The sequence below is a fragment of the Planococcus citri genome, chromosome 4 (assembly GCF_950023065.1).
Source record: "Planococcus citri chromosome 4, ihPlaCitr1.1, whole genome shotgun sequence".
Taxonomy (NCBI): Eukaryota; Metazoa; Arthropoda; class Insecta; order Hemiptera; family Pseudococcidae; genus Planococcus; species Planococcus citri.
The window spans coordinates 57,331,409-57,355,138 of NC_088680.1; the positions used below are offsets into that span (position 1 = coordinate 57,331,409).

General features: G+C 30.9%; 1 protein-coding gene and 1 long non-coding RNA gene across 3 annotated transcripts in view; one reads left to right on the forward strand and one right to left on the reverse strand.

Annotated features, from left to right (window-relative positions):
* LOC135844832 (uncharacterized) overlaps window positions 1–10,182 on the reverse strand; it is a 30,733-nt gene extending 20,551 nt beyond the window's left edge. For both annotated transcript variants that reach the window (XR_010558644.1, XR_010558645.1), the window contains exons 1-2: window positions 10,043–10,182; window positions 9,794–9,955 (exon numbers count right to left, since the gene is read on the reverse strand). This is a non-coding gene — a long non-coding RNA (uncharacterized LOC135844832). The remainder of the gene's footprint in view (window positions 1–9,793; window positions 9,956–10,042) is intronic.
* LOC135844826 (17-beta-hydroxysteroid dehydrogenase 13-like) lies at window positions 10,101–22,076 on the forward strand. The gene is made up of 8 exons (XM_065363195.1): window positions 10,101–10,345; window positions 16,140–16,296; window positions 16,543–16,697; window positions 16,791–16,968; window positions 20,459–20,588; window positions 20,661–20,790; window positions 21,184–21,309; window positions 21,390–22,076. Exons 1-8 carry the CDS (start codon window positions 10,248–10,250, stop codon window positions 21,457–21,459), a joined length of 1,044 nt encoding a protein of 347 aa, XP_065219267.1. The 5' UTR covers window positions 10,101–10,247; the 3' UTR covers window positions 21,460–22,076.
* Window positions 22,077–23,730: the final 1,654 nt, after the last annotated feature.

A 23,730-nucleotide genomic window follows, 5' to 3' on the forward strand; every position in this document is an offset into this window, starting at 1 on the left:
GAAAATAAATGAGAAGTAAATTTTTGGCTCTCCGAGTAAATTTTCAGTAATTTAGGAAAAAGCTGAGATTTCCTTGAAGGGCTGAGAATCGCTGAAAAATGTAAAAATTGGGATAAGGAAATTTGAATGAGGACATTTTTATAAGTAGATTTTCAGAATTTCAATTCGAAAACAACTCAATTCTTGGGAAAATGTGCATTTTCAGTATGTTGGTGCTCAAAGTTTGAATTTTCAAAAATGTGACAAAAATGGAAGAAACAACCAGATGCAGCAATCGATTTTTGAGCTACGAGTAAAAAGTGATGAAAAGTTGAAAACTGAAACTGAAAGTTTTCACCGATTTTCTCTATTTCGAATGAGAAATTTCTGAAACAGTGTGCTGTGCACCTTCTCCCCCTCTCCTTCTGCATCTCACACTTTTGTGTTTTTTCAAAATTCAGTAAAAAAAAACAGTTCTCACATTTTTCCACCCACTGCCTCAATTTTATTCCATTTCTTTTGTAAACAAGACCCTCATTTTAATTAAAGAGATACTTTTTGAGGACTCTTCACCCTTATGAATTTGAAAACGACTTTCTGCTGGTAGAATTAAAAACTCGAATATTGCAATGCGAAATTTCTCTGGGAAATGGATCAATTATTGATCGATTGGTCTATTTGAAAATTTTGATTCAGGTACTTACATTCTAAAGACTCAAAAATTTGAAAAATATACCCTATTCTTTCAAGCGGTTCCAAAATCAGAAAAATTGATCCCAAAGCCTGCAGTATCCAAATTTTTTAGAGAACAAATTCGACTAAAAACTTAAAGTGAGAATTCTTTCCCACATTAACTTAGGTACCTCAAAACCAAAACTTTGAAAAAAAAATGTGACTCAGTTTTTGGAAAAATCAAAATTTGAGTCGAATTTTTCGAAAAATAAACGTATTTTAGTACGTACTACGTAATACGTAGACGTAGACGTAGGTAGCTACTTTAGCTAATCACGTACTTCAAAAAAAATTTGAATTTTGTAAGAGTTTGAATAATTTTACAACATTTTTCTGTTTTAATAATTATGTAGATAAATATTTATACGAAGTACCAGCTTGAAAACGTCTTCATCAAGGGTACAACATTTTTCAACAATTAGTGAATCCAATCTTGAGCGTCAGTCTTTTTTGAGGATGGGGTGGGGGAGGAGTCGTCAAAATAAGATTTATTTTCGTCGACAAGAAAATAATCACATATTTTTGATACAAACAGTGATCGACATAAGTTAATTTAAACACCTGTAAGTGTAGGTTTAATGTATGCGAATATAATCAATGATCATTATACATACAAACATAGTTAACAGTTACCCACCTAAGTAATATACCTTTACTCTAAGGAATATTCTATCGGGAAATATGAAACACAGATAGATTATCTAACCCACTCGTATGTAAAATAAATGCATAAGGATAACGAGTTTTTTTTTTCAGAAAAAGATACTCGACGATAAAATAATAAAATTCAAAAATAAAGGAAATTACATACATAATTCGCGGATTATTTTTTCATTTTACCTTGTCATTTAAAATATTGAAAGCAAACGTCCAAAAGACTTTGAAATAACACACAAATCTCAATTCCTATTTGTTGATTTATAACGCTAATTAAATTCGCCCCAAAATTACAAGACTGTTCTTCAAGGTCATCGAATCTGTATCATTTTTCCCATCGTTGAATAATTTTTTTTTTATACTGTTAAGTTAGGTACATACGTTGAATGTCAACGTGCGCACGTTCGTGCAGGTTTTTATGCATTTATGGTAACACTGAAGTGCTTAATTAATTTGATTAACTTACGCGCTTGTTTTTTTATTATACTCGTACATCAGTGGTCAAATATTTCAGTATAATCGGTGTTATTTCAAACACTCGAATTGTCTCGGCTGCTCCCGTGCTTCGATGTAATGAATCCATCGTGGTATGAAAAAAATTCCAAAATATTTCATTCATTCGGTGTCATTGTACCTATATTTACAGATTACGAAGAAGATTTAGGGTCAGACGTATGTTTGGAAAATTATAACGCTCAAGTGCAGGTACAATGTACATGAATAAAATTTGTTGTAAAACCTAAAATTATCAACGATTATGTTGGTATAAAATTGTATGTACTTCTAATTTGCGATGAAGCACAAAACTTGGTAAACTCCAAAGTGAGATTTTTCAAACAATAATAATTATGTAACGTAATTCATACCTTTAATTAGTTCGACTAGCTACACATCAAACTTCGTGATTCAAATTGATACCTACTAATGCAGATATTCCTACACGTGTAGATTTGAATTTTTTTTTCGACCATGTTTAAGAAGGAGAGAAAAAAAGACTGTACTTACAACTACTTATAAAAAATAGAGCAATTTTTAAAATGGAAATAAACCAACAAACTGCTGGAAAATTACCTAATTCGGCCAAATTGTACGAGTACAATGACAAATCATGATCCATGAACGCCATATTTTGGAATAGGTATACGAGTAGTATCTCACGAATAAATCATGTTTTCAAAATGTGACTCTGGTAGATAAAAAATCTCAATGCAGAAATTGCAGATGCACGATTGGAGATAAAATGTTTAGAATTGCCGGAAAATGAAATAGGTATGCAAACGGGTATACCTAACTCAGCATTAAATATCGTACAGGTTTTTGTACTTTTGGCAATATCCCAAGCAACAGATCCAACAAGCAATAGTACGTCTTTATATTTAGTTTTATATCACTTTAGAGTTTAGTTATTTTTTTTTCTTTTTCATCGTCAATAAAATTTGCTATGGTCGTTCTGTGTATTTATACGTAGGAAACCTTACGCTATTACCAAGGTTGAAAATACATCAGCTAGGTTAGGTTTATGAGAGAACTGGTTGGAATCAAAACGATTTTTTTGTTAGAATCATTAAACTTTAAATGTATTCCGCTAGAATATTTTTCGGATACACAATATTATACCTACCTACATAGATACACAACGTCATAACCAAAAAAAAAATCATCTTTATTTAGTCGATGAATACAATATTTCGAATATCGGTTTTAATAAATGTAATTTTTCAAAACCACTTCATCAATTTTGAACCGGTTTTAAATAATTCCTTAAAATGAATTACTGAGTTGTACGGACTCAAAGAATGGATTGACCCATTCCCCCATCTTGAACGGAGATTCTTTCAATGGAAGAAGAAAACTGTAGAATGAAAGCATCATGTAAATCTGGTTTGAAAGTTTTGATTTTTCACCAATTTGATAGAAATTTTGTAGATTTTTGGCAATTTTGAAGAAATTTATGAGAAAAATAGAAGAAAAAGTCCTAAATTTCTAGCAAAGGAAACATTCGGGCGGGAGGGGGGGGTGTCGACTACCAATTTGAAGGAGAATGCAATTTTTGGAAACAGTTTAGTCTGCGACCACCACAACCAAAATTTTAGCTACCCAAATAGATTTGTCAATTTTTTGGCGAATTTTTCAAAACCCAAAATGGTGATTTTCTGACATAAATATTTTTTTCTTTTTTCAATTAATCATGTTTCTCCGGTAAAAAGAATAAAAATCAGTTCTGAAGTTAACATGGATTTCCAAAAACCAAATTTCGCCATTGCCAACCATTCTGGAGATTCCAGCCCTATTTTTGATTTTTTCAGAGCTTTTGTACTTCTTCAAAAAGGCGGGCAGGCTTATTTGGGCAGCTAATAATCGAGTTCTGGCGCATTCTTGACCTGATTAACGAGTTTATTCACAATTGGAACGATTGTTAGACAGTCACTTCGAGAGGTTTTTTTTTTACCAGAAGGTAGGTAGATATATTGAGATGAAAAATTCCAGAAAATTTCTGTATCAAAGAAAAATCTTTGAAACTTGCACCAATGACCGGTTTTTACCTCAAACTGACCTCTCCGATCCTAATTTCGCCATTTCCGGTCATTCTCCAACCTCCAACGAAATTTTATATTTTTCCTAAATTTTTGAATTTTCAACTTGGGCAGCTTAAAATCGAGTTTTGGGCTTTTCTCAACAAAAATCGAAAAATTGATCTACAGAGCTGAAATTTTGCTAAAAGGAGTTTCAGATTATGCCTTTCCAAAAATCGTATTTCCAATGGTTTCTTTCTGATAAAATAACTGCGTCCTGCTAATTTGGATTTCTTCACAAATTTTTTCACAACATTTTTTCAATAATGTGAGAGAAGTTGAAAATGTCAGTTTTTAAGCACCCCTGAATAGCGCGACAATGATGAAAAATTGCATCAGATGGCTTTATTATTAATTAACAATATTCAAAATTTTCACTGACATTTTTTCAAAAAAAATTATTTCGAAATTTTCGTAATTCTTGGACAATTTTTTTGGATAATTCACCCTCCCCCCCTCCTATCCAAAAAAAATTAATGAAATTTTGTGCACAATTCGATGATTTTCCAGAGCCAATTTTTTTGAAAAACTAGCTTGACAGCCCCCTTCCTCATCGCCTTCCTTATTCCATAATTTTCAGAACTGAATATGAACTTTTTCAGTTCTAAAAGTTGTTCTGAAATCAAAGGTACCTATTTATTTCAAGAAAAGTTGTAAAATTGGGTGAGAAAAAAAATAATTTAAGCTGAAGTTCAACTTAAAAGATATGTAGGTAACAAAAATTTACGTAATTTCGCTCATGCATTTTTGAGAACAGCTCGTCGAATTTTAGTCTTCTTAAAATAAGGTTTCAAGTAAACTGAAAAAAGCTTCATTAATCGCGAAAAAAACGAGAAAAGTTGGTTTTTGAAACTATAATTTTAAAAATGTAACAAAAACTGAGGAAAAGAGGAAATCAAAATACCAAAAAAAAAACTTTTATTTTCACACGGGGTGTCCACATAATTCCAGCAAATTTGAAATTCCAATGTTTTTCCAACCCTTTGTTGAAGAGTAAATAATTTATTGTTTTTGAAAAGGAACAAAATAGATCTTCGAATTGAAAATTCCAGTTTCAAAAATCGTGAAAACAAGCATCCGGAAAAAAATTTCTGATTTTCCTTTCTCAAATACGAAAATTTGAAACAAGTGTAGAAGTTGGGAACCCTTCCTTCCCGTTCGTATTGTGATGAATGCGCGTCAAATGAGGAGGGGTGGCGTTACTTTATTGATCCAAAATTTCACCCTCCAAAAAATATGGCCCTTCATTAAAAAAATTTTACAATAAAAAATAAAATTTCTGGAATTAAAACTTGGAAAACTTGGATCTTTAAATGGAAACATTTTCATTATCTAAAATTGATAAGAAACCAAATTCAAACCTTCTGTCCTATGAAGGCCATGAAGGAGAAGAACTCACGTTATGGACCCAAAATTTCTCCCACTTTATTGATATAAACAGCCACAAAAACTATAACGAAAAATATGACACTTTTTAAAACTACATCTCTTCACCTCGAATCAGTGAAAAGTTACCATCATCTTACAAAGTTTCAGTCACATGATTATGAATTATGACAATGTATCTCCAAGTTTTCAAGGGAATTCAACTCTAAGCATAGTTTTACAGTTTCATATACTTAGTCAAATTTACCAACAACCTTTCACTTTTTACACTATATTCATAATTAATATAATGGTTTTCACAACGTGGAAGATTTCTTTACAACATTTATAACTTAAAATGCATATAAACGCGCATTACGACATTATTACGTATTTATGCTAAAACACGATTCATGTTCGAAAATGCAATTCGTTCGGTAGCATTTTCATTTCGCAGTAAGAGGTGAAAGTATCACTATAGATTTGATGAAAATCTTGTTTAAAAATATCGCGAAAAATTTTCAACTGAAACGTAAAACTTGTCAAAATATTTACCTATAAGTTCAACGACCCTGTAATAGGAAAGGAAGTAACCTTGTAACGATATGTCGACCCCGTCTATTAAAGTACAATCGTGTACATAACGGTTTAGAATAATTTTTTTCACATATTTATATCAGCCAATGTATGTATAGTGGGTGTAAAAGTACAGTGTTTGGTTTTGGCATAAAGAATTAATAAAATACGTATAAGGTTATTTACCAAGGTACATAGGTAGGTACAGGTAGAGGTACTGCTTTGACAATATTGATTTTGAAAAGGAAAAATTCGAGAAAATCTCCAATATAAGCCAAAAAATCTCAAGAACGATATCTCTGGAATTTCGCGAATATTTTTCAAGGTTATGATTGTATAAAAATCTTCGACTTGTACATTAAAACGCATAAGATAAAGTTCTATCAACGTTCCAGGTTTCTATTAAAATTCATAACTTGTATTCTATAATAGTTGTGAGGACGTGCGTATAAGATTAACACGAACCGGTGTGTATTGTAGGTTTTTACTATGATGTTCAATTCCAAGTGTGACATTTGGCCTTCGATGAAAATCACACTTTGTGATTTACCTTATCATGGTATCGATAATATAAATGCTTAAGTAGGTACCAAAGAATACCTCAAATACCTGGAAAAGATACACCTTTCTATAGGTATGTATTTGTAATTAAACCCATAGTCATTCAGTTTTGGGAAAATTCGCAACATGAATGAGAAATTATACCTATTTCACAATCTTAATGCAAGACATCACATATTAAGGAACCATAAAACAAGAGTGTTTCTATACCTGAGTTTACATTGTTGCCTCTAATACTAAATCTAAAAATCGTGAATTAATCGCTCGTAAAGTTACGTACCTCTACCTACATGTAGACCCAAGTCTGGCATACGAGTACAGGGTCGTAAACTACGATAAATGCAACATTGCGACGAATAATTTAGTCTACATCAGCTTCGTAAGTGTATAAAAAAAGACCCTAGTGACCGAGTTGAGTAAAACTGAAATTTCGTTTCACATTTTTCAAGTACACGCAGACTCGATCTCATTTACGTACTTGAGCAAAATCACGAGTACTTCAAACCAGTTTTAATCTTCAAACTCGTAAATATTGAATCGATCGCGTCAAATAATCGTCGTTAAGAAGTTCGCATTTTAATGTAAATAAGTAATAAGTAGTTTTAATCGTACGAATGACGTAACGAGATTTTTTTCCTGAATTTAACTATTTTCGTGAGCTATTTTGGTGGAGTTGAAGAAGCGGGTGTCTTAAAGCTACAAAATAAATCTGTGTATTTTTCGACTAGTTTAGTATTTTTATCGTAATGCAATCTAAAATCAACCAACTTGGGTACTATACATAAAGAGATTAAAGGATGATGGTTTTAAATTATCGTATAATTACTCATCGTTGGCAGTAGTCGTTTGCATATTGAATACTCGTACCTCCTCCGTAGAATAAAATTTATAATCCCAATAAACCATCGTCAGCATTCGGCGACGAATAAAGAGAGAACAAATTAGCACGAAGGTCGAACAGGGCACAAATTGAAGCTAATAACTTTCTACATAATGTAAATTCAATTGAAATCTGAAAAATCTTTCACCTCATAGCCAAGCTCATTTTATTTTCTTTTGAAATGATGAGATATGGATTTTTTTCGTGGTGATTAATCGTAATTGTAGTAGGAAAATATAGAAAATGGAATAAATTCAATAAGTAGATGAAGAAAAATGAAGGAAAGGATTTGTGACATTAGTCAGAAAATGTTGGAAGTGCATCCTAAAATTTTGCAAGTCGCAGCTCTTTGTCAAGGCCAAAAATATGTACAAAAAATACTCAAGATTGGAAACTGAGCAACTTTCAATTTTTGAAATTTTTTCCATCAAATTTTAAAAATGAAAATTCGTGTTTTTTCCTCCGTATTTTAGGTCTAATTCGTAAAAAAGAAGTTACCACCCAAAATCACGAATCCGTTTTCCCTAAATTCAGAATCCCAAATAACCATTTTCCCGAAAGTTTTTATTCTGAATTTAAAAATCCCAAATTGCAGATCCATTTTTTTTTTAATTTGAAATTTAAACTTTTTCTTTCGTGCTTATTATTGTTTTGATTTTATTCCCATCAATTTGCGATTTTCCCCCACAATTTATTCAACTTTGATTTTCCAAATTTCCAATTTTTTATCGCAAATCTGATTTTTTCAAGACTACTTCGAATTTTAATTTTCAACATTTATAATTTTTCATTAATTTGCGTTGTTTGTTATTTTTCCAGAATTTATTTTGATTGATTTTTGAAAATTTCAATTTTTTCCTTCTTTTTCAGACCTATTGCATTTGAAATTTCGACTTTTTTAATTGCATAATCATTTGTTTAGTCATTTTATCGATTTGAGATTAGCTTTTCCACACTTTGGATTAATTTTTTCACAGAAGATCAAACTTTTTTAATAACTTAAATTTTTTCGGTTCACTTCCCAAAATTCTTTTCTATTGTTTTCTGAACCATTTCAAGTTACAAAATTCAACTATTGCTTCTGTGCTCATTTTGGTTCAATTTTCTCGTAGGAAATTCGCAAAACTATTTTAAATTTCAAACTTTATATTTTCTGATTTGTTTCATGCATTTACGATGTCTTTTATTTTCTAGAATTTACTTTGACTGATTTCTCATTTGAATTTTTTTTATTATTTTCAGTAGGTATGCTCATTTGTTCAAATTTTTGAATTGAAAAAAAAAAAAAAATTCTTTAAAAGAAAACTTTTTTTGGGGGATTTCGGTATTCGGGAAATGTTTGTTCGGGAATTCGGATTCGGGAAAATGACCGTGAATCGTTAAAAAAAATGAATAGAGTAAGAGAATCTGAATTTATTTTTGATTCCAGTTGATTAGGAATGGGCAGGAGTAGGTCCTCTTTAATTCTGAAGTACGGCAAATGAATACTTAATTGGAATTTTCAAAAAATTTTATGAGAAAAGTTTTGATAAAAAAATGTATAGTCAAAAAACTCTCTACCCAATGAATCTTCTAGCTTTTCCAATAATTTATGGAGTGTTCAAATTCATATTTCCCTGGGGGTGCGAGCATGACTTCCGTTTGAAAGAAAAATAAAGAGCCAAAGGGGTTCTCTGAAGGATTTAGAACCGCTTGAAACCATTCTTATTCAATTCGAGAGGTGGAAAATGAAATATAAACCTAATATTTTCAGATCGTCATCTTGATTAGATCAAATTCTGACGAGTTTATTTTTCATACATCAAATTCAAGTTTTCAAGTCGAAATATTATACTCAAAAAAATACAGCACTTCCAATTTTACAAGATGATCGAATTTGATGATTACCCAATGAAGTATTTTTGAATACTGTTCCAATTTTTTTTTTTTTCATTTCGTCCCTAAATTTTTCCACTAATTGAAATTACCGTTTTAGGTCTATTTTGTAAATTTTATCGATTAGATTTCGACTTAAATTGGACTAAAAAGTGAAAATTTCTAAATCAAACCAATAAACTTCTAATACCCCCATCTCATCGAAATTCTCACAAGCATGACTACATTTATATCAATGATTAAACATTTCGTACCAAGGGTCAAAATATATTTAAAACGATGATACGCCAATAGGAAAATCCTTCCGACATTCATCAGATGATGATCGCATAAACCCCATAAATCGTATAGAAAAATGCTAGATCATTTTCATACGAAAAACATCATACGTGATTTTCTTCCGTAAAATACCTATAGGTTCAAACTCCGAACACTCATAGATCAGGTACCTAAACCTAAACCTATCAGATACTTCTATACCTGGCAATCGTTGATACCTATAATTTTTTGAACCTTATCTCTCAATCCATACGACAAGTTCCATTAACCCTGAAAATCTGCGAATCATTTCTTCGAGAGGAAAAAAACCACTTACCGTCTCGAACGTGATAAGGAAAACACCAGAAGGGTAATCTGACAATGGATGGCGGCAGCAGCAACATCATCATCGAGTTCAAAGATTATGCACCCAAGTGACACATCGGACTTCATCACTTTTCACTAATTAAACCAACTTTGTGAATAATTGTCGGATTATCTGAACATAAAAATATCGAATATAAAAAAAAAATGTCTTATCAGTATTGAATCATTACGGGTCTCCGGTGACCTTAAAACTACCTACCATGTAATTAATATTCGGTTAAACTTCATTCTTTAATTACGTTTCATCCTGTTTGGATCATTTTTTCCACATTTTTTCTTCTTTTTGAGTTCTTCTATAGTACCTAGTTTTAGCGGATTTGTGATACACGTAATTTATAAAATCGCTCTTCTACAATGTGTTCGTTTGGTGTTGTTGTAGATTGTGATTCAGTTTACGAGGAGCAATGACTTCTGCAACTGCAAACGCCGGTGTTCGTACCGAAGTAAATCAAATAGCCAACGGTGCATCTAAATATAGCAACAATAACAAGAAATTTATTAAGTAAGTAGAAATGTGTTTTTATTTTAATTTTTTAAAATTATTTTTTAATAGTTTTTTTCCTCTAAAAAAAGTTTTTGATAGATATACGAGTGATCGATGATTTTTCTCAATACGAAATAATTTCGTGAAAATAGTGGTGCTTTAATTTTTTTAAATTTTAAAATTAATTTCATCAATCTCGAACAGTTAGTTTTAATTTTTGATGTGTGAAAAATCAACGATTACTCATTATTGGCGAAAATTGATGACAAATATTGAAATAAAAAGGTCGAATGGAAACTTTTATCCCATATAAAACGTAATCTCACACCGGTGAAACGTAATTATCACGTATTGAATCACATTCTCGCGTCAATTCACCTTGCAAACAAAAGGGTACCCGAGAATCACTTTGATCGTTAGATAATCGTATGCACAAAGTCGTAAACCAATTAAGGAGCCGGCTAATCGTTGAACGCTTAATTAACATGTAATTGGACCGAATTAAAATTGTTTTCCTGACCTAATACATATGCAGTTCTTTTTTTCTGCAATCGAATAACATCCGGACACTGCGGACAGCGCAATGTACATTTTTATTAGTCCAATGGGTCTGCTCGCTCAGTAATTGCAAAACCAATAGACAAGTTGCAAATTTTTTTTTGAAAAAAAAATTCATTCAAACTGAGAGTACATTTTAAAAGATGAAGATTGAAAAAAAATTGAAAATTGGTCCATTAGACTTCACGTGGTGATTTTTTAAAGAATGAATTTTTTTACACGACTTTCTTACAAGAAGGTCTTTTAGTTTTTAATGAAAAATTTTCAACAAAAAAAAATTGCAACTTGTCCATTAAGCCTTCAGAAACTCTCAAGAAATTATTCTTCTCTATGAAACAATTCGATTCCCTTATCGAGATGTCAAAATTAACGCCAGAATAAATCTATAGGTACTCTTAACAAGGTGAGCTCTAGACGAGCACTATTACAATGAGGCAAATACGCTATAGATAGGTGCAGGTACCTCCAAATTATGCATTCGGTAGTAGGAAAAAAATCACGATACCCATAACGTCGTTGCTTTCTGGTACAAGTACGTTTAGGCGGAATGACTAGAACTTTTTGGTATCCTCTGTATGTACCTAACGTGTAAGGTTCATAGATTCCCTCCAGCTTTCAACATCCATACCGTTATTCAATGAAAGTAAGAGTACCTACCAAACCGCACGATATAATTCCGAAAGTGAGAGTAATTTCATTCGTTTATTTCGCTTTTAAACAGAGACGATTACTGTCCTTCGCATCTGTAACCGTAAATTACATATTTATATTTTTCTTCCAGTTAGCTTTTATATGTCGGTGTTAGGATTTTTACGCAGATGATTTATCGTAGCGATACAACATTTGCATGTAGTAATGAAAACCAACGAACGTAATGCAAATATGTATCGATGGTTATTACGTATACTTATTTTTAAAAAAATAAAAAATGACGAACAATTTTTACGAGGTTACATTTGCTGTTGGCACGCGAAGGGAAGACAGTGGAGTACCTATAGAGACTACTTGAATTGAGACTTGCGTAAAGTGAAAGATTACGTGGTCGTTAATTTTTCAAGGTATATAGATGGTTTGTTTTGAAAAATTAGTAGCACTTTTCTTCCTAGAAATTTATAGTGATGGGATTGATGGGTATTATATGTACAACACTGACTAACGCATGTTTACTAAATGCATTAGGTAAATTTTTGTTTTCGAAAACAGGTGAAACAGAGTAGGTAAGATCTTATCGTGAAGGGAGCAAATATCTACAAGTTGAAAAGTTGATCCGTGTGAATAATTTTCCGACATAATGACCTTGAAAAGTATCTGATATGAGATGGAAAAATTTACAATTCGAATAAATTGTAGAAAAAATTGTGAAAATTGAAAACATTATGGGCGATATTCACTTTCATTGACTTCCCAATAACTTTTTTTGCCGATCTAGATTAGATAATCAAGTAATAATAACGCCAATTGCGAGTTTGGGAAAGAATTGCCGAATCTATCAAAGTGACGTCTTGATGATCAATTCAGTTGGGTAGGGATGTTAAAAGTGGGTCATATTTTAAAAAAGAGGTCACTTTAGGAACGGAAAGTTGCGCGTTTACATTTCCAATGCAGGAATCACGATGCCCGAAAAGTTCTAAAAAAATTGTCTCATACTCCGGTCAAATTTTCAGTAAATTGTTCGTTGAAAAATTATTGGAAAAGTGAATAATACACCTAGGAACACTAAAAAGTACATAAACAATTTTTTTTGTTGGAAAATTTATGTTCAGGACTGAAATTTAAAAAGTTATCAATCAACACCTAAACTTATTCGGATAGCAATTTTTTGGATTTTTTTTTTACTGTTTTCATCTTTTCAAACGTTGACGTGAGGTTAATTTTTTTACGATTTTTCAGATTCAAAACTCATTGCAATCCACAGTTTAAATAATTCCAACTTTTATTTTTTGAAAACATGATCCAACCCCTTCAATTTTAAAGATAGGCAACACCTTCGTCCAATTCTAAAATTTCGTTGGCCACTTTCTGGACATCCTGTACTCACGTAAATTCAAGAAAACATAGCTATAATAAAACGTGTTTTTATTGGTATTTTTTTTATCGAAAAATTTCCTACTTCGAACCCATTTTAAGCAAAATTCATTTTTTTATACTTTTAAACATATTTTTTTTTGATATGGCGCCCCTTTTTATGTCTTACTTTCTTCCTTTCTTCATCCTTCTCCTTCTCTCCCTTCTATTTAATCATTTTTCATATTTCAGTGCAAGAAAGAAAGAAAAAAAAAAACAAAAAATGTATGAAAATCGAAAATTATTATTGAGTTGGTTACAAAAACGTTTCTACGAAAAACTTTTCATTTTTAAAGCACCATAAACACAATGTTTCCCAAGTTGGTAACTTCAGTAAGCAAAAAAGTTGGATAAAGTAACTAAAAAAGTTAAAAGACGTGAGCAAAACCATTTCATGCAGAGTAAAATAATCATACAAAAAATCCAGATAATTTCATTTGAAAATTTAAAAAAGGGCTTTTGGCCATTACTAGCATAAAAGATACTTTTTAAACATTTTTGTCATAAAAGTGAGACTTTTTGGCAATTTTTGGCAAAAAAGCGAAATTTTGATAATTTCTGCAAACGGCAGACTTCTGTAGGCATTTTGTAAAAAAGCGAATTAAAAAAAATTGTTTGCACAAAAAACACAATTTTTAGTAATTATTTAGAAGAAGTGGCAATTTTTAATGAGAAGTGAAATTTTTTGAAAATTTTTTGGCTTTTTTAGCAATTTGGTAATAAGAGAGAATTTTTGTCAATTTTTGGCAAAAAGCAAGACTTTTTTGGAAATTTTGTCAAAAAGTGTGAATTTTTGCACTACACATCTTTTTCAAAAAATATTGACAAAAGGCAAAACGTTTACAATTTTAGTCAAAGATCAACGTCTTTCTGCTTTTTTTGGCAAGAAAACGAGAGTGTTTGACAATTTTTTCATCAATTTTAAGCTCCTCAATACAGTTTTGGAATTATTTAATTGAATGAAAATATTGAATCTAAGAAGAGCAAGACTAAGGGGGGAAAGGTGTACAAAGGGCCGAAGTTTTAAGAAAATTTTGAACTCTTGAATCGATTTTTGAAGATATTCCGATCTTTAAAAAAGAGTGAGGGGCGGGGGAGGGGGCAAGAAGATGAAATGGAGATTCCACAGTCTGACAGTTTGAAATTTGAAGTAATCAAAAATTGTTTTTCTATATTCTAGCAACAAAAGAGACGATAATTCGAAGAGGTGAATCTATTTTCGAAATTATCTTGACCTTGAAATAAAAATTGAGCCCCAAAATAAAGAAGGAGACGAAGATAGAAACGAAAAATTTTTGAAAACATGGAGTATGTAATGAATCAAGATTTACTAATTTTAACCCATTTTTTTTTTGAGAGAGAGAGAGAGAGAGAGAGATTATTCAGACCATGGAATGAAAACTGAACTCAGGAGGGAAGAGATGGACAGGAAAGAGGGCAGAGGGTTCACAAGGGATTGAATGAGCTCCTAAATACATTTTTTGAATTATTTATAAATCTTAAAACAAATTTTGAGTCCAAAAGTAAGGGGGTGGGGGTTAGAGATGCAAAGAGATAAGTTTTTTGAAGAACTCAAGCGAAGTATCTAATTTGACAAATTTTGAGCTCTGCAAGATTATACGTACAATTCGAAAAAAATAAGTAACTTGATCCTCGACTATTTTCTAAAAATAAGTACGTTTTTCCATATTTTTCGTATAAGTAAATATTTGAGAAGAGAGTGGGGGAAAGGTCACAAATACGTCACATAAAATACCTACATTCGATATTCAAAGAAGGATTCTTCTTTCTGCTTCAAAAAAAAATGTTAAAAAGGGAAAAAATTTAAGCACAATATGGGAAATTTTGTTCCTTTACAGTCCTCAATATTGAAACTTATATTGTATGTAGCTAATCAAAAATACACGCACGTGAATTTTAAAAGAACAACTTTTCATGCTTTAGCGATCTTTATACAAATAACAAAACATGTAATATTGTTTACTCATTATTATGACATCGAAAGCTAATATTGTTCAACAGTAAACACTGTAGGTACTTGTAATTAAACCGCATAAATATATACATTCACATCTGGTCATTTGAACGTGAAAAAAAATTATTATTTGACGGAACCAAAATAGAATACACTTCTACATAAATAGGCTCGCTATAACAAATATAAATAAGATGTTTCAAAAAACTAAGCGCAAACAACAAAGTGTATTGTATTTACATACGACAAATTCAAAAAAACTGCTCGATTCACCATTAACCACATAAAAATTATACCCTTTGGTGTATGTAATTGTCTATTATACTGTTTCAAGCTACCTATATTACGTAACCGATAAAGTTATGTCAAATATTAATTACAAGTTTAATTCCAATACCTACAGTACCTACACGTACTCATTAAGAGGAAAAAAATCATTCGCCTTAAGGAAATACTTAATTTATTTTGTAAAAATTCTAAAATATTCCTCGCGAGTAATTGTTTCAATAGGTTCGTATTTTTTTCTCTGTCGTTTATGTAGGTACTTACTCTTATGCCTCATCTCTGGAATAAATTTCCATTCGCAAGGTCAACTTAATGACTTGAGCAAAAGAGAACTCATATCTACAACAATAAATTTTGCACTTTAGAATGACGTAGTCATCTCGAAGACATTTTATCACGACACTTGGACACCTGAAAGTGAAAATTTTTCACCAGTAGTAAATAAATTTCAAAGGACGATATATCTGTGTGAAAAAATCTGTCATGTGTTACACGACGAATGCGGTTTAATTAACCTGATTTTTTTTCTCTCTTTTTAATACGAAAACATCAGAAGAGTCAACTCAACTCGTGTATTTATAATTACTAGTGTACGTAATATACTGCATGGACGACGTATAATACGATTCTGTTTTTTCTTTTTTTATTTATTTATCGTAATTACAACACCGACGACGACGACGTTGCTATAACCATTACAGTTATTAGCCAATTACGACACATAATCAGTTAGCATTTCCTAAACATATGGTTAAAAGGTATTTTATGTTTGTTAGAAAAAAATTAAATTTTCGAGTACAGTACACGACTGTATATAGGTACCTACATACATATGATGTAATCTAATAATACGTGCATTAAGTACACATTATACATATGTACGTATACGAAGAACGAATTCGAATAATTTTTATTTTCTTTCATTTATAGGAATAACGCCTCAACTTCAAACATGCTGTTTTTCGCTATCGCTGTTTTGTACGAAGTCCTATACCTGATCTTCCAATTTATTTTCACAACGCTGGAATCATGGTACTTGACGGTATTCCCGCGTAAAATGAAATCCTTAGCGGGCGAAATTATTTTGGTAAGTACGAAAGAATTTTTAGCGCGAGTAAAACCGTGCCGAACCGTGCCATTGAATTATCTTAGGAATGAAATTGCAACAAAATCAAATATTTTGAGCAATTGGAAATAAATACGTGTTAGTATTAGAATGATGCAGGCGCAGGCAAGATGGAATGAAAAAAAAAAACTAGACGCTTATATAATTAACCAGTTGAGTGAGAATGCCGGGACATTAATAATAAAAATAAATACATTTTTAATTTAGGTTACCGGCGCTGGACATGGTATCGGTAGGGAAACTTGTTACCTGTATGCTGAACAAAGAGCTATATTAGTTTTATGGGATATCGACGAAAAAGGTATATTGGAAACCAAAAAGCTTTTGGAAGACAGAGGTTATACCAAAGTTTTCACTTACAAGTGAGTTTTTCGTTCTTTTATACCTACCTTGTATTTATGTCGTTTGTTTAAACTTCAGTAACCTAATTGCAATAATTTCTAATCATTTTTCAGAGTTGACGTATCAAACCGCGATGATGTATTGGCTACCGCTGAATTAGTGCGAAAAGAAGTCGGAGATGTTAGCATATTGGTTAATAATGCGGGTATCTTGCCTTGCCGACCTTTGAAAGACCATTCTCCGGAATTAATTGAGAAAATCTTCAAAGTTAACGTGTTTGCTCATTTTTGGGTACGTTGTGATTTGTTTGTCGCTTTACAAGTATATGAAATTCAGATAGTATTTCTGAGTAGGTGTCAGATTCTAATTCAAATCTTACAAAGTGCATCTGAAGAGTAAGCAGCCAAATTGGAATGTTAATAAGTTCAAATTAATAAGTGAATCCATATCGGTCATTAGGTATTTTTTCAGACAGACATAGAGACCCATAGGGTTTCTCGCAGAAAAAATTTCAACAACTCAACAAAAATTTATGGTCTTCAGATATTAAAATTTTTCAATATTGCCCAAAAATTACAAAAATTGGCGAAAAAATTAACTAGTTGGTTATTGCATTGGAAAATTATGTTGACATGGATATGATTTTGTGCCGAGGGTCTTTCCGAAATCTGCGCGACGCTGATTTTAAGATCTTGGAAAAATGTTGACTGAGTTTCTGATATTATGTCAGACATTTAAAAACTTGGAAAAAATTCATCAATAATAAATATTTTTACAATTTTACAATATTTTGTCCGACTTTCAAGAGCTTGGAAAAAATTTCGATGAATCCGTGACATCTTGTCAGCGTTTTAAAAACAGAAAAATTGTCAATTTCTGACACTTTGAGACTACGACGATTCTGACTTTCAAGAGCATGTAATAAAATTATGATTTTTCAAAAATGACTTACTTATTGACATTCTGAAATTTTTGTAAGATTTTCGAAAACTTGAAAAACATCTTTTAAAATCCCCACCAATGAGATATCCTTTTCAGGTTTAAAACAAAAAACATATCCATGCTTGAAATTTTGTAAAATCTCGAAATATGCAAATGGCAAAAATTTTTCAAACCTCGCGCTCTGGGTTGTTTGTGGCTGCCCAAATATACACGTTTAAAGATTTTGAGTATTTTTTCTGAAAATTTGAGGCTCTAAGAGCGTATTTTTCACACTTGTGTCGAAAGTACAGCATAACCTAAACAGAAGATTTTCATTAACAGTTTATTCGCAAAATTGAAATTCTGTACCTTTTTTTAATTTTTTTAAAAATTGGGTCTTTATAAAAATGCACTTTTTCTCAATCGTGTCAAAATTGAGCATCGCCTAGGATATTGAAAATTGGCAAAAATTGACGAAATTCCAATTAAATTAAGCAATTATTTCATTAAAAAATACGTCAAAACTTTAAAAAATGGCATTAAAAGCAATTACGTCAATTACAGACGACTCAGAGTTGTTGAAATGGCCCAAGATTTCATAAAAGTAGTCTGAATTGCCAGAAAATACAAAAAAAAATGATAAAATAATCATAAAAATGAAACAAAATGTTGCAAAACTCACAATATAGAGAATCATAAAACCTTCAATATCAGCATTAGATTGACAAAAATTGATTAAAACAACTTTGAAAATTGTTAGATTTGACGGTCTTTTACGACTTTTTGAACACATTTCAACATAGTTGCAAAATGATGTGCTTTGATTGGACGAAAATGACGATTGAGCTGTTTGAGGCTCGCTTACAAATTTTTGAACACATTTCATCAAAATTTCATAATGCTAGATTCTGATTGGTCTAAATTTATTATTGAGCTTTTTGAGTGTCTTATACAACTTTATTAACGTATTTCATCAATATTTCAAAATTCTATGTTTTAATCGGTCGAAAATTATTATTGAGCTGTTTGAGGGTCTTTTACCACTTTGTGAACTCATTTCATCAAAGCAGCTAAATGCAGTGTTTTGATTGGTCGAAAATGATTATTGAGCTGTTTATAGTTTTTCTATAAATTTTTGAACACATTTCATCAAAATATCATTTTGCTTGGTTCTGATTGGTCTATGAACTGATTATTAAGTAAGTTTATTGAGTGTCTGATACAATTTTATTTACCAATTTCATTATTATTTCAAAATTCTATGTTCTGATTGGTCGAAAATGATAATAAAGCTGTTTAAAGGTTTTCTGCAACTTTTCGAACACATATTGACAAAGTTGAAAAATGATGTGGTTTGATTGGTGGAAATTGATGATTGAGCCGTTTTGAGGGTCTTTTACCACTTTTTGAACACATTTCGTCAAAGTTACAAAATGCTGTGTTTTGATTGGTTTAAAATTTTTCTACTACTTCTTGAACACATTTTATCAATATTGCAAAATATTGCGTTTTCATTGGTCGAAAATGATTACTGAGCTGTTTATAGGTTTTCTATAAGTTTTTGAATACATTTTTCATCAAAATCTCATTATGCTTGGTTCCGATTGGTCTAAATTGATTATTGAGGAGTTTGAGTGTGTGATATAATTTTATTAATATTCATAAATTCTATGTTCTGATTGGTCAAAAATGATTATTGACCAGATTGAGGTTATTTCAAAACTTTTTGAACTAATTTAATCAAAGTAGCTAAACGCTGTGTTTTGATTGGTCAAAAATGATTAGTGAGCTCTATAAAGTCTTTCTACTACTTTGTGAACACATTTTATCAATGTTGCAAAATATTGTGTTTTGATTGGTCGAAAATGATTATTGAGCTGTTTATAGTTTTTCTATGTTTTTGAACACATTTTGACAAAGTGGGAAAATGCTGTGGTTTGATTGGTGGAAATTGATGATTGAGCCGTTTGAGGGTCTTTTACTATTTTTGAACACATTTCCTCAAAGTTACCAAATGCTGTGTTTTGATTGGTCGAAAATGACCAGTGAGTTGTTCAAAGGTTTCCTACAATTTTTCCAGTTTTCGAATACATTTTGACAAATTTAAAAAATGCTGAGGTATGTTCTAATTGGTCGAAAATGATTATTTAGCTGTTTGTAGTTTTTCTATAAGTTTTTGAACACATTTTGACAAAAGTTGAAAAATGCTGTGGTTTGATTGGTGGAAATTGATGATTGAGCCGTTTGAGGATCTTTTACAACTTTTTGAATACATTTCAACAAAGTTGCAAAATGCTGTGTTTTGATTGGTCGAAAATGGTTATGAGCTAAAGTGATCAAACGTTATCAAAATGAAATGAAATTCTGCAAAAAAATTAAAAAATGCAAAATTTGCGTCAGGATCCTACAGAATAATCGAAAATTGAAATTTGAAAACGGAAAAATTGAACAAAAACTGCGTAAAACGTCGTTAAAATTTATTCAAATGCTAGAAAAACAAATGAAAGGGCTATAGTTGATCGAATATCTCGATATTTGAGGATAATAATTTTTTAAATGCATAAAATAAGTAAAAATAGTTGAGAATTAAAACAGGAACGAAATTTTTTTAAAATTACACAAAAGATGGTAAATAATTTTATTATGAAATCGGTAAAAAATCACTGAAAATCGCCACGACTGATGAAAATTTCAGTGAAACTTGTAGTGTCAGGTAATCAAAATACTATTTTTTTCATTTTAAAATTCAGAATGTTTAGTAAGGTTTCTAACTATTCTTAAAACTAATTTACATATTAATTGAATAGGTAAAGATATGCGTATGCAACATTTTCCTAATTAATTATAACAATTTTTGCAGGCTTTAGACGCATTTTTACCACGAATGATCGAAAAGAATCATGGACACGTTGTTGCTATGTCGTCTTTCTGCGGTATCTTAGGATTAGCTAATGCAGTTCCTTACTGTTCATCGAAATTCGCTGTCAGAGGTAAGCATCCGGAAATAACAACCATCTGGATTCCTCTTAATCGATAGTAATGTTCAAATTTTTTTCTCACAGGTTTAATGGAAGCTTTAAGTGAAGAATTGAGAACTGCTGACTTATTCAAAGGAGAAAAATCACGCATCAAATTTACCACTATTTATCCTATTATGGTCAACACTGGTTTAGTTAAAAATCCAAGAAACAGGTGTGTATTTAAAATTTAGGCACTTGAGTACTAAGCGTTCATTGGAGATTTTTTACGCCTGCGGAAAAATGTTTATGCATTTTGCGTTCATAACGTGATTAAAGTTGCCTGTATTGTTCTTTTTTAAGGAGAAAATCTATTTTAGTTCCAGTTTCCATTTTTTTTTCAAAAAGAAAAATTGTTGCTCACTTTTTAGACACACAGTTATTAAAAACTTTTAGGCTTTTTTTAAAAAAAAATGTGAAATTTATTTCAAGCTGGTATAATCTTGTTTTTATTCGTGTGCAAAACTTCGTAGACTTGTTCAAAAAACTCTGTTGTATTTTTTCATTTTTCATTTTTTTTTTTTTTTTTTGTCATAATTGAATAATCAACAATTTTGTCCAATTTCAGATTCCCAATCCTGCTCGACTTACTTTCAGCGGAAAAAGTAGCTTCAATAATCGTAAAATCAATTCGCAGAGAATACAAAGAAGTCAGTATCCCCAGAACGATGTTAACCATGGACCGTCTCTCGAGGTAAATACACTGAAAACAATACTTATCTACTTATCTCATTTCAATTATCATCCCCAAATTGATTTTTGTTTTCGTTTTAGATTAATACCAGAAAAATTCAACCATTACGTAAGAGACTTCCTCGACACAGGATTAGATCCTGACAACTAAGATGTAACTCAACTACCTATTACCTACCTATGGAAAAGATTTAAATAAACGTTACCATTCGCGATGGCCTACATCGTGAATCCTAGGTTTAAAAGTGCATTTCTACGTAATACGTATGACGAACTGAGTTGTATAATTTATTGAAAATAATTTAAGCGTTTATCTGAAGTGATCTTTGCGTGTACGCCAAAGAATTTACCGACCGATAAAGTCTTCCGATAATCAACTTGTGATTTATTTTAACATTACATTACGTACCTATACTATTGTATGTGAATGCGGATCTTTTTTGCCATAAACGAATCAAAATTTCTTATTTATTTTTTATTGAAATGACGTGTACTCTACTTCCGTATTTTTAAGACGTGATAAAATTTATGGATGTCGAATTTTGTCGATATTAAATTTAGTGATAATTTACTACTTTTCTCTCTCTCTCTCTATCTTTTTTTTTCTTTTTGGATATTTCTTTTAGTTTTGAACTATGCATTGCATTCGTAGTTTCTATTTATGCATAATTTTGACCATTTTGTAATTTGGTTTTAACACGTGTAATTATTTTGTTTATTTTGTTCGTGTATATAAATTTTCTTTTAATAAAATATTATTTCTTTTGATTTTTGTTTTCAAATAGGTACTATTGAGTTACGAATTCATTCTTATTTTGAGATTTTCCCCCTTTTCCCATTGACCGACTCATTGGAGAAAGAAAAGGGATGGTTAGATTTACAATGAAGTGATTGTTTTTCAATTATTTATGCAGATATCTGAGATTTTATTCCACCTTCGTGATTTCGGTAGGAATTTTTTGTTGGGACATCAGAAAAAAACACACAAATTCTTTTAAATTAACATCTCTTTAAAATATCGTAGTTTTCACCAATTTTAACTTTTTTTGTTATATGTTCAAAAAAAATTGTTTAGTTTTAGTGTCTTTTGTTTAGGAGAAATTTTTTCAGTTCATTTTGAGAAAATACTTTTTTCCTTGACATTCAAACATTATCGTCACGTTGAAGGACTTTGATTATTGAATCAATTTTTAATGCTTTATTATGTATTTCTGTGATAATTCAACACAAAGTAAATACATATTATAACAGATTCATCGAAGTTCAAAACGTAGCTACGTAAGCTAATGTAAAGTTGATTGAAGTTTCGTTAATTTCGAATAAAATCGTAAGACTCACATGAAAATCGTTTAGAACTGAGAAAAAGTTGGAACTGTTTCAAAATCTGTCCGAAATTGTTGAAAATGAGAAAAATTTAGAGAATATGTTAAAAAACATGATAACATGTGAAAAAAAGTTGATCACTTGAAATTGTTAAAGCGATTAAAAGAATTGACTCATAAACGATAAACAATTTAGAAAAATGTGATGAAATGGCAAAATCAGTCCGAAAATTACTGAAAATTACGATAATTGTTAAAATAAACAAAATAAATCCATGAAATATCGTCAAAATATCGTCAAAATATTACAAAATGATGGAAAAAATTTCCTGAAATTCGGGAAATAGCAAAATTGAAAACAAAGTCACATTCGAAAAAATTCTGCGATAATTTCAGAAAATTTTTCCAAAAAATAAAAATTGTTGAAAATGCGGTAAAATTGGCCTATAATACCACAGCTTGTAGAAATTAAAGATTTTACTTACGTCAGCGTCATCTCATATGAAAAAAGCAGAGCGAACTCGCCAGAAACAGAATTTTGTAACATTGATTGATTGTGTTCAAAAAGATTGTATAAGAGCCTCAATCAGGTGAATCATCAATTTCCACCAATCAAACCACAGCATTCTACAACTTTGACAAAATGTATTCAAAAAGTTGTAACAGAGCCTCGATCAGAAAATAATCATTTTCGACCAATCAGAACATAGAATTTTGAAATATTAATGAACCCGGTTAATAAAATTGTATGAGACACTCAATAATCAATTAAGACCAATCAGAACCAAGCATAATGAGATCTTGATGAAATATGTTCAAAAACTTACAGAAAAACTATGAGCACCTCAATAACCATTTTCGACCAATCAAAACACAGCATTTAGCAACTTTGATGAATTGTGTTCAGAAAATGGTAAACGACCCTCAAACGGCTCAATCATCAATTTCCGCCAATCAAACCACACCATTTTTCAACTTTGTCAAAATGTATTCAAAAATGTATAGAAAAACTATAAACAACTCAATACTCATTTTCGACCAATCAAAACACAATATTTTGTAACATTGATGAAATGTGTTCAAAAAGTTTTGGAAGAACC

Bases quoted from the DNA above. Each gene is read 5' to 3' on its own strand.
- LOC135844826 (XM_065363195.1), top strand. From the start codon at position 10,248: ATGACTTCTGCAACTGCAAACGCCGGTGTTCGTACCGAAGTAAATCAA. The intron at 10,346-16,139 runs GTAAGTAGAAAT...TTTCATTTATAG, and splicing joins AATAACAAGAAATTTATTAA to GAATAACGCCTCAACTTCAA. The intron at 20,589-20,660 runs GTAAGCATCCGG...TTTTTCTCACAG, and splicing joins ATCGAAATTCGCTGTCAGAG to GTTTAATGGAAGCTTTAAGT.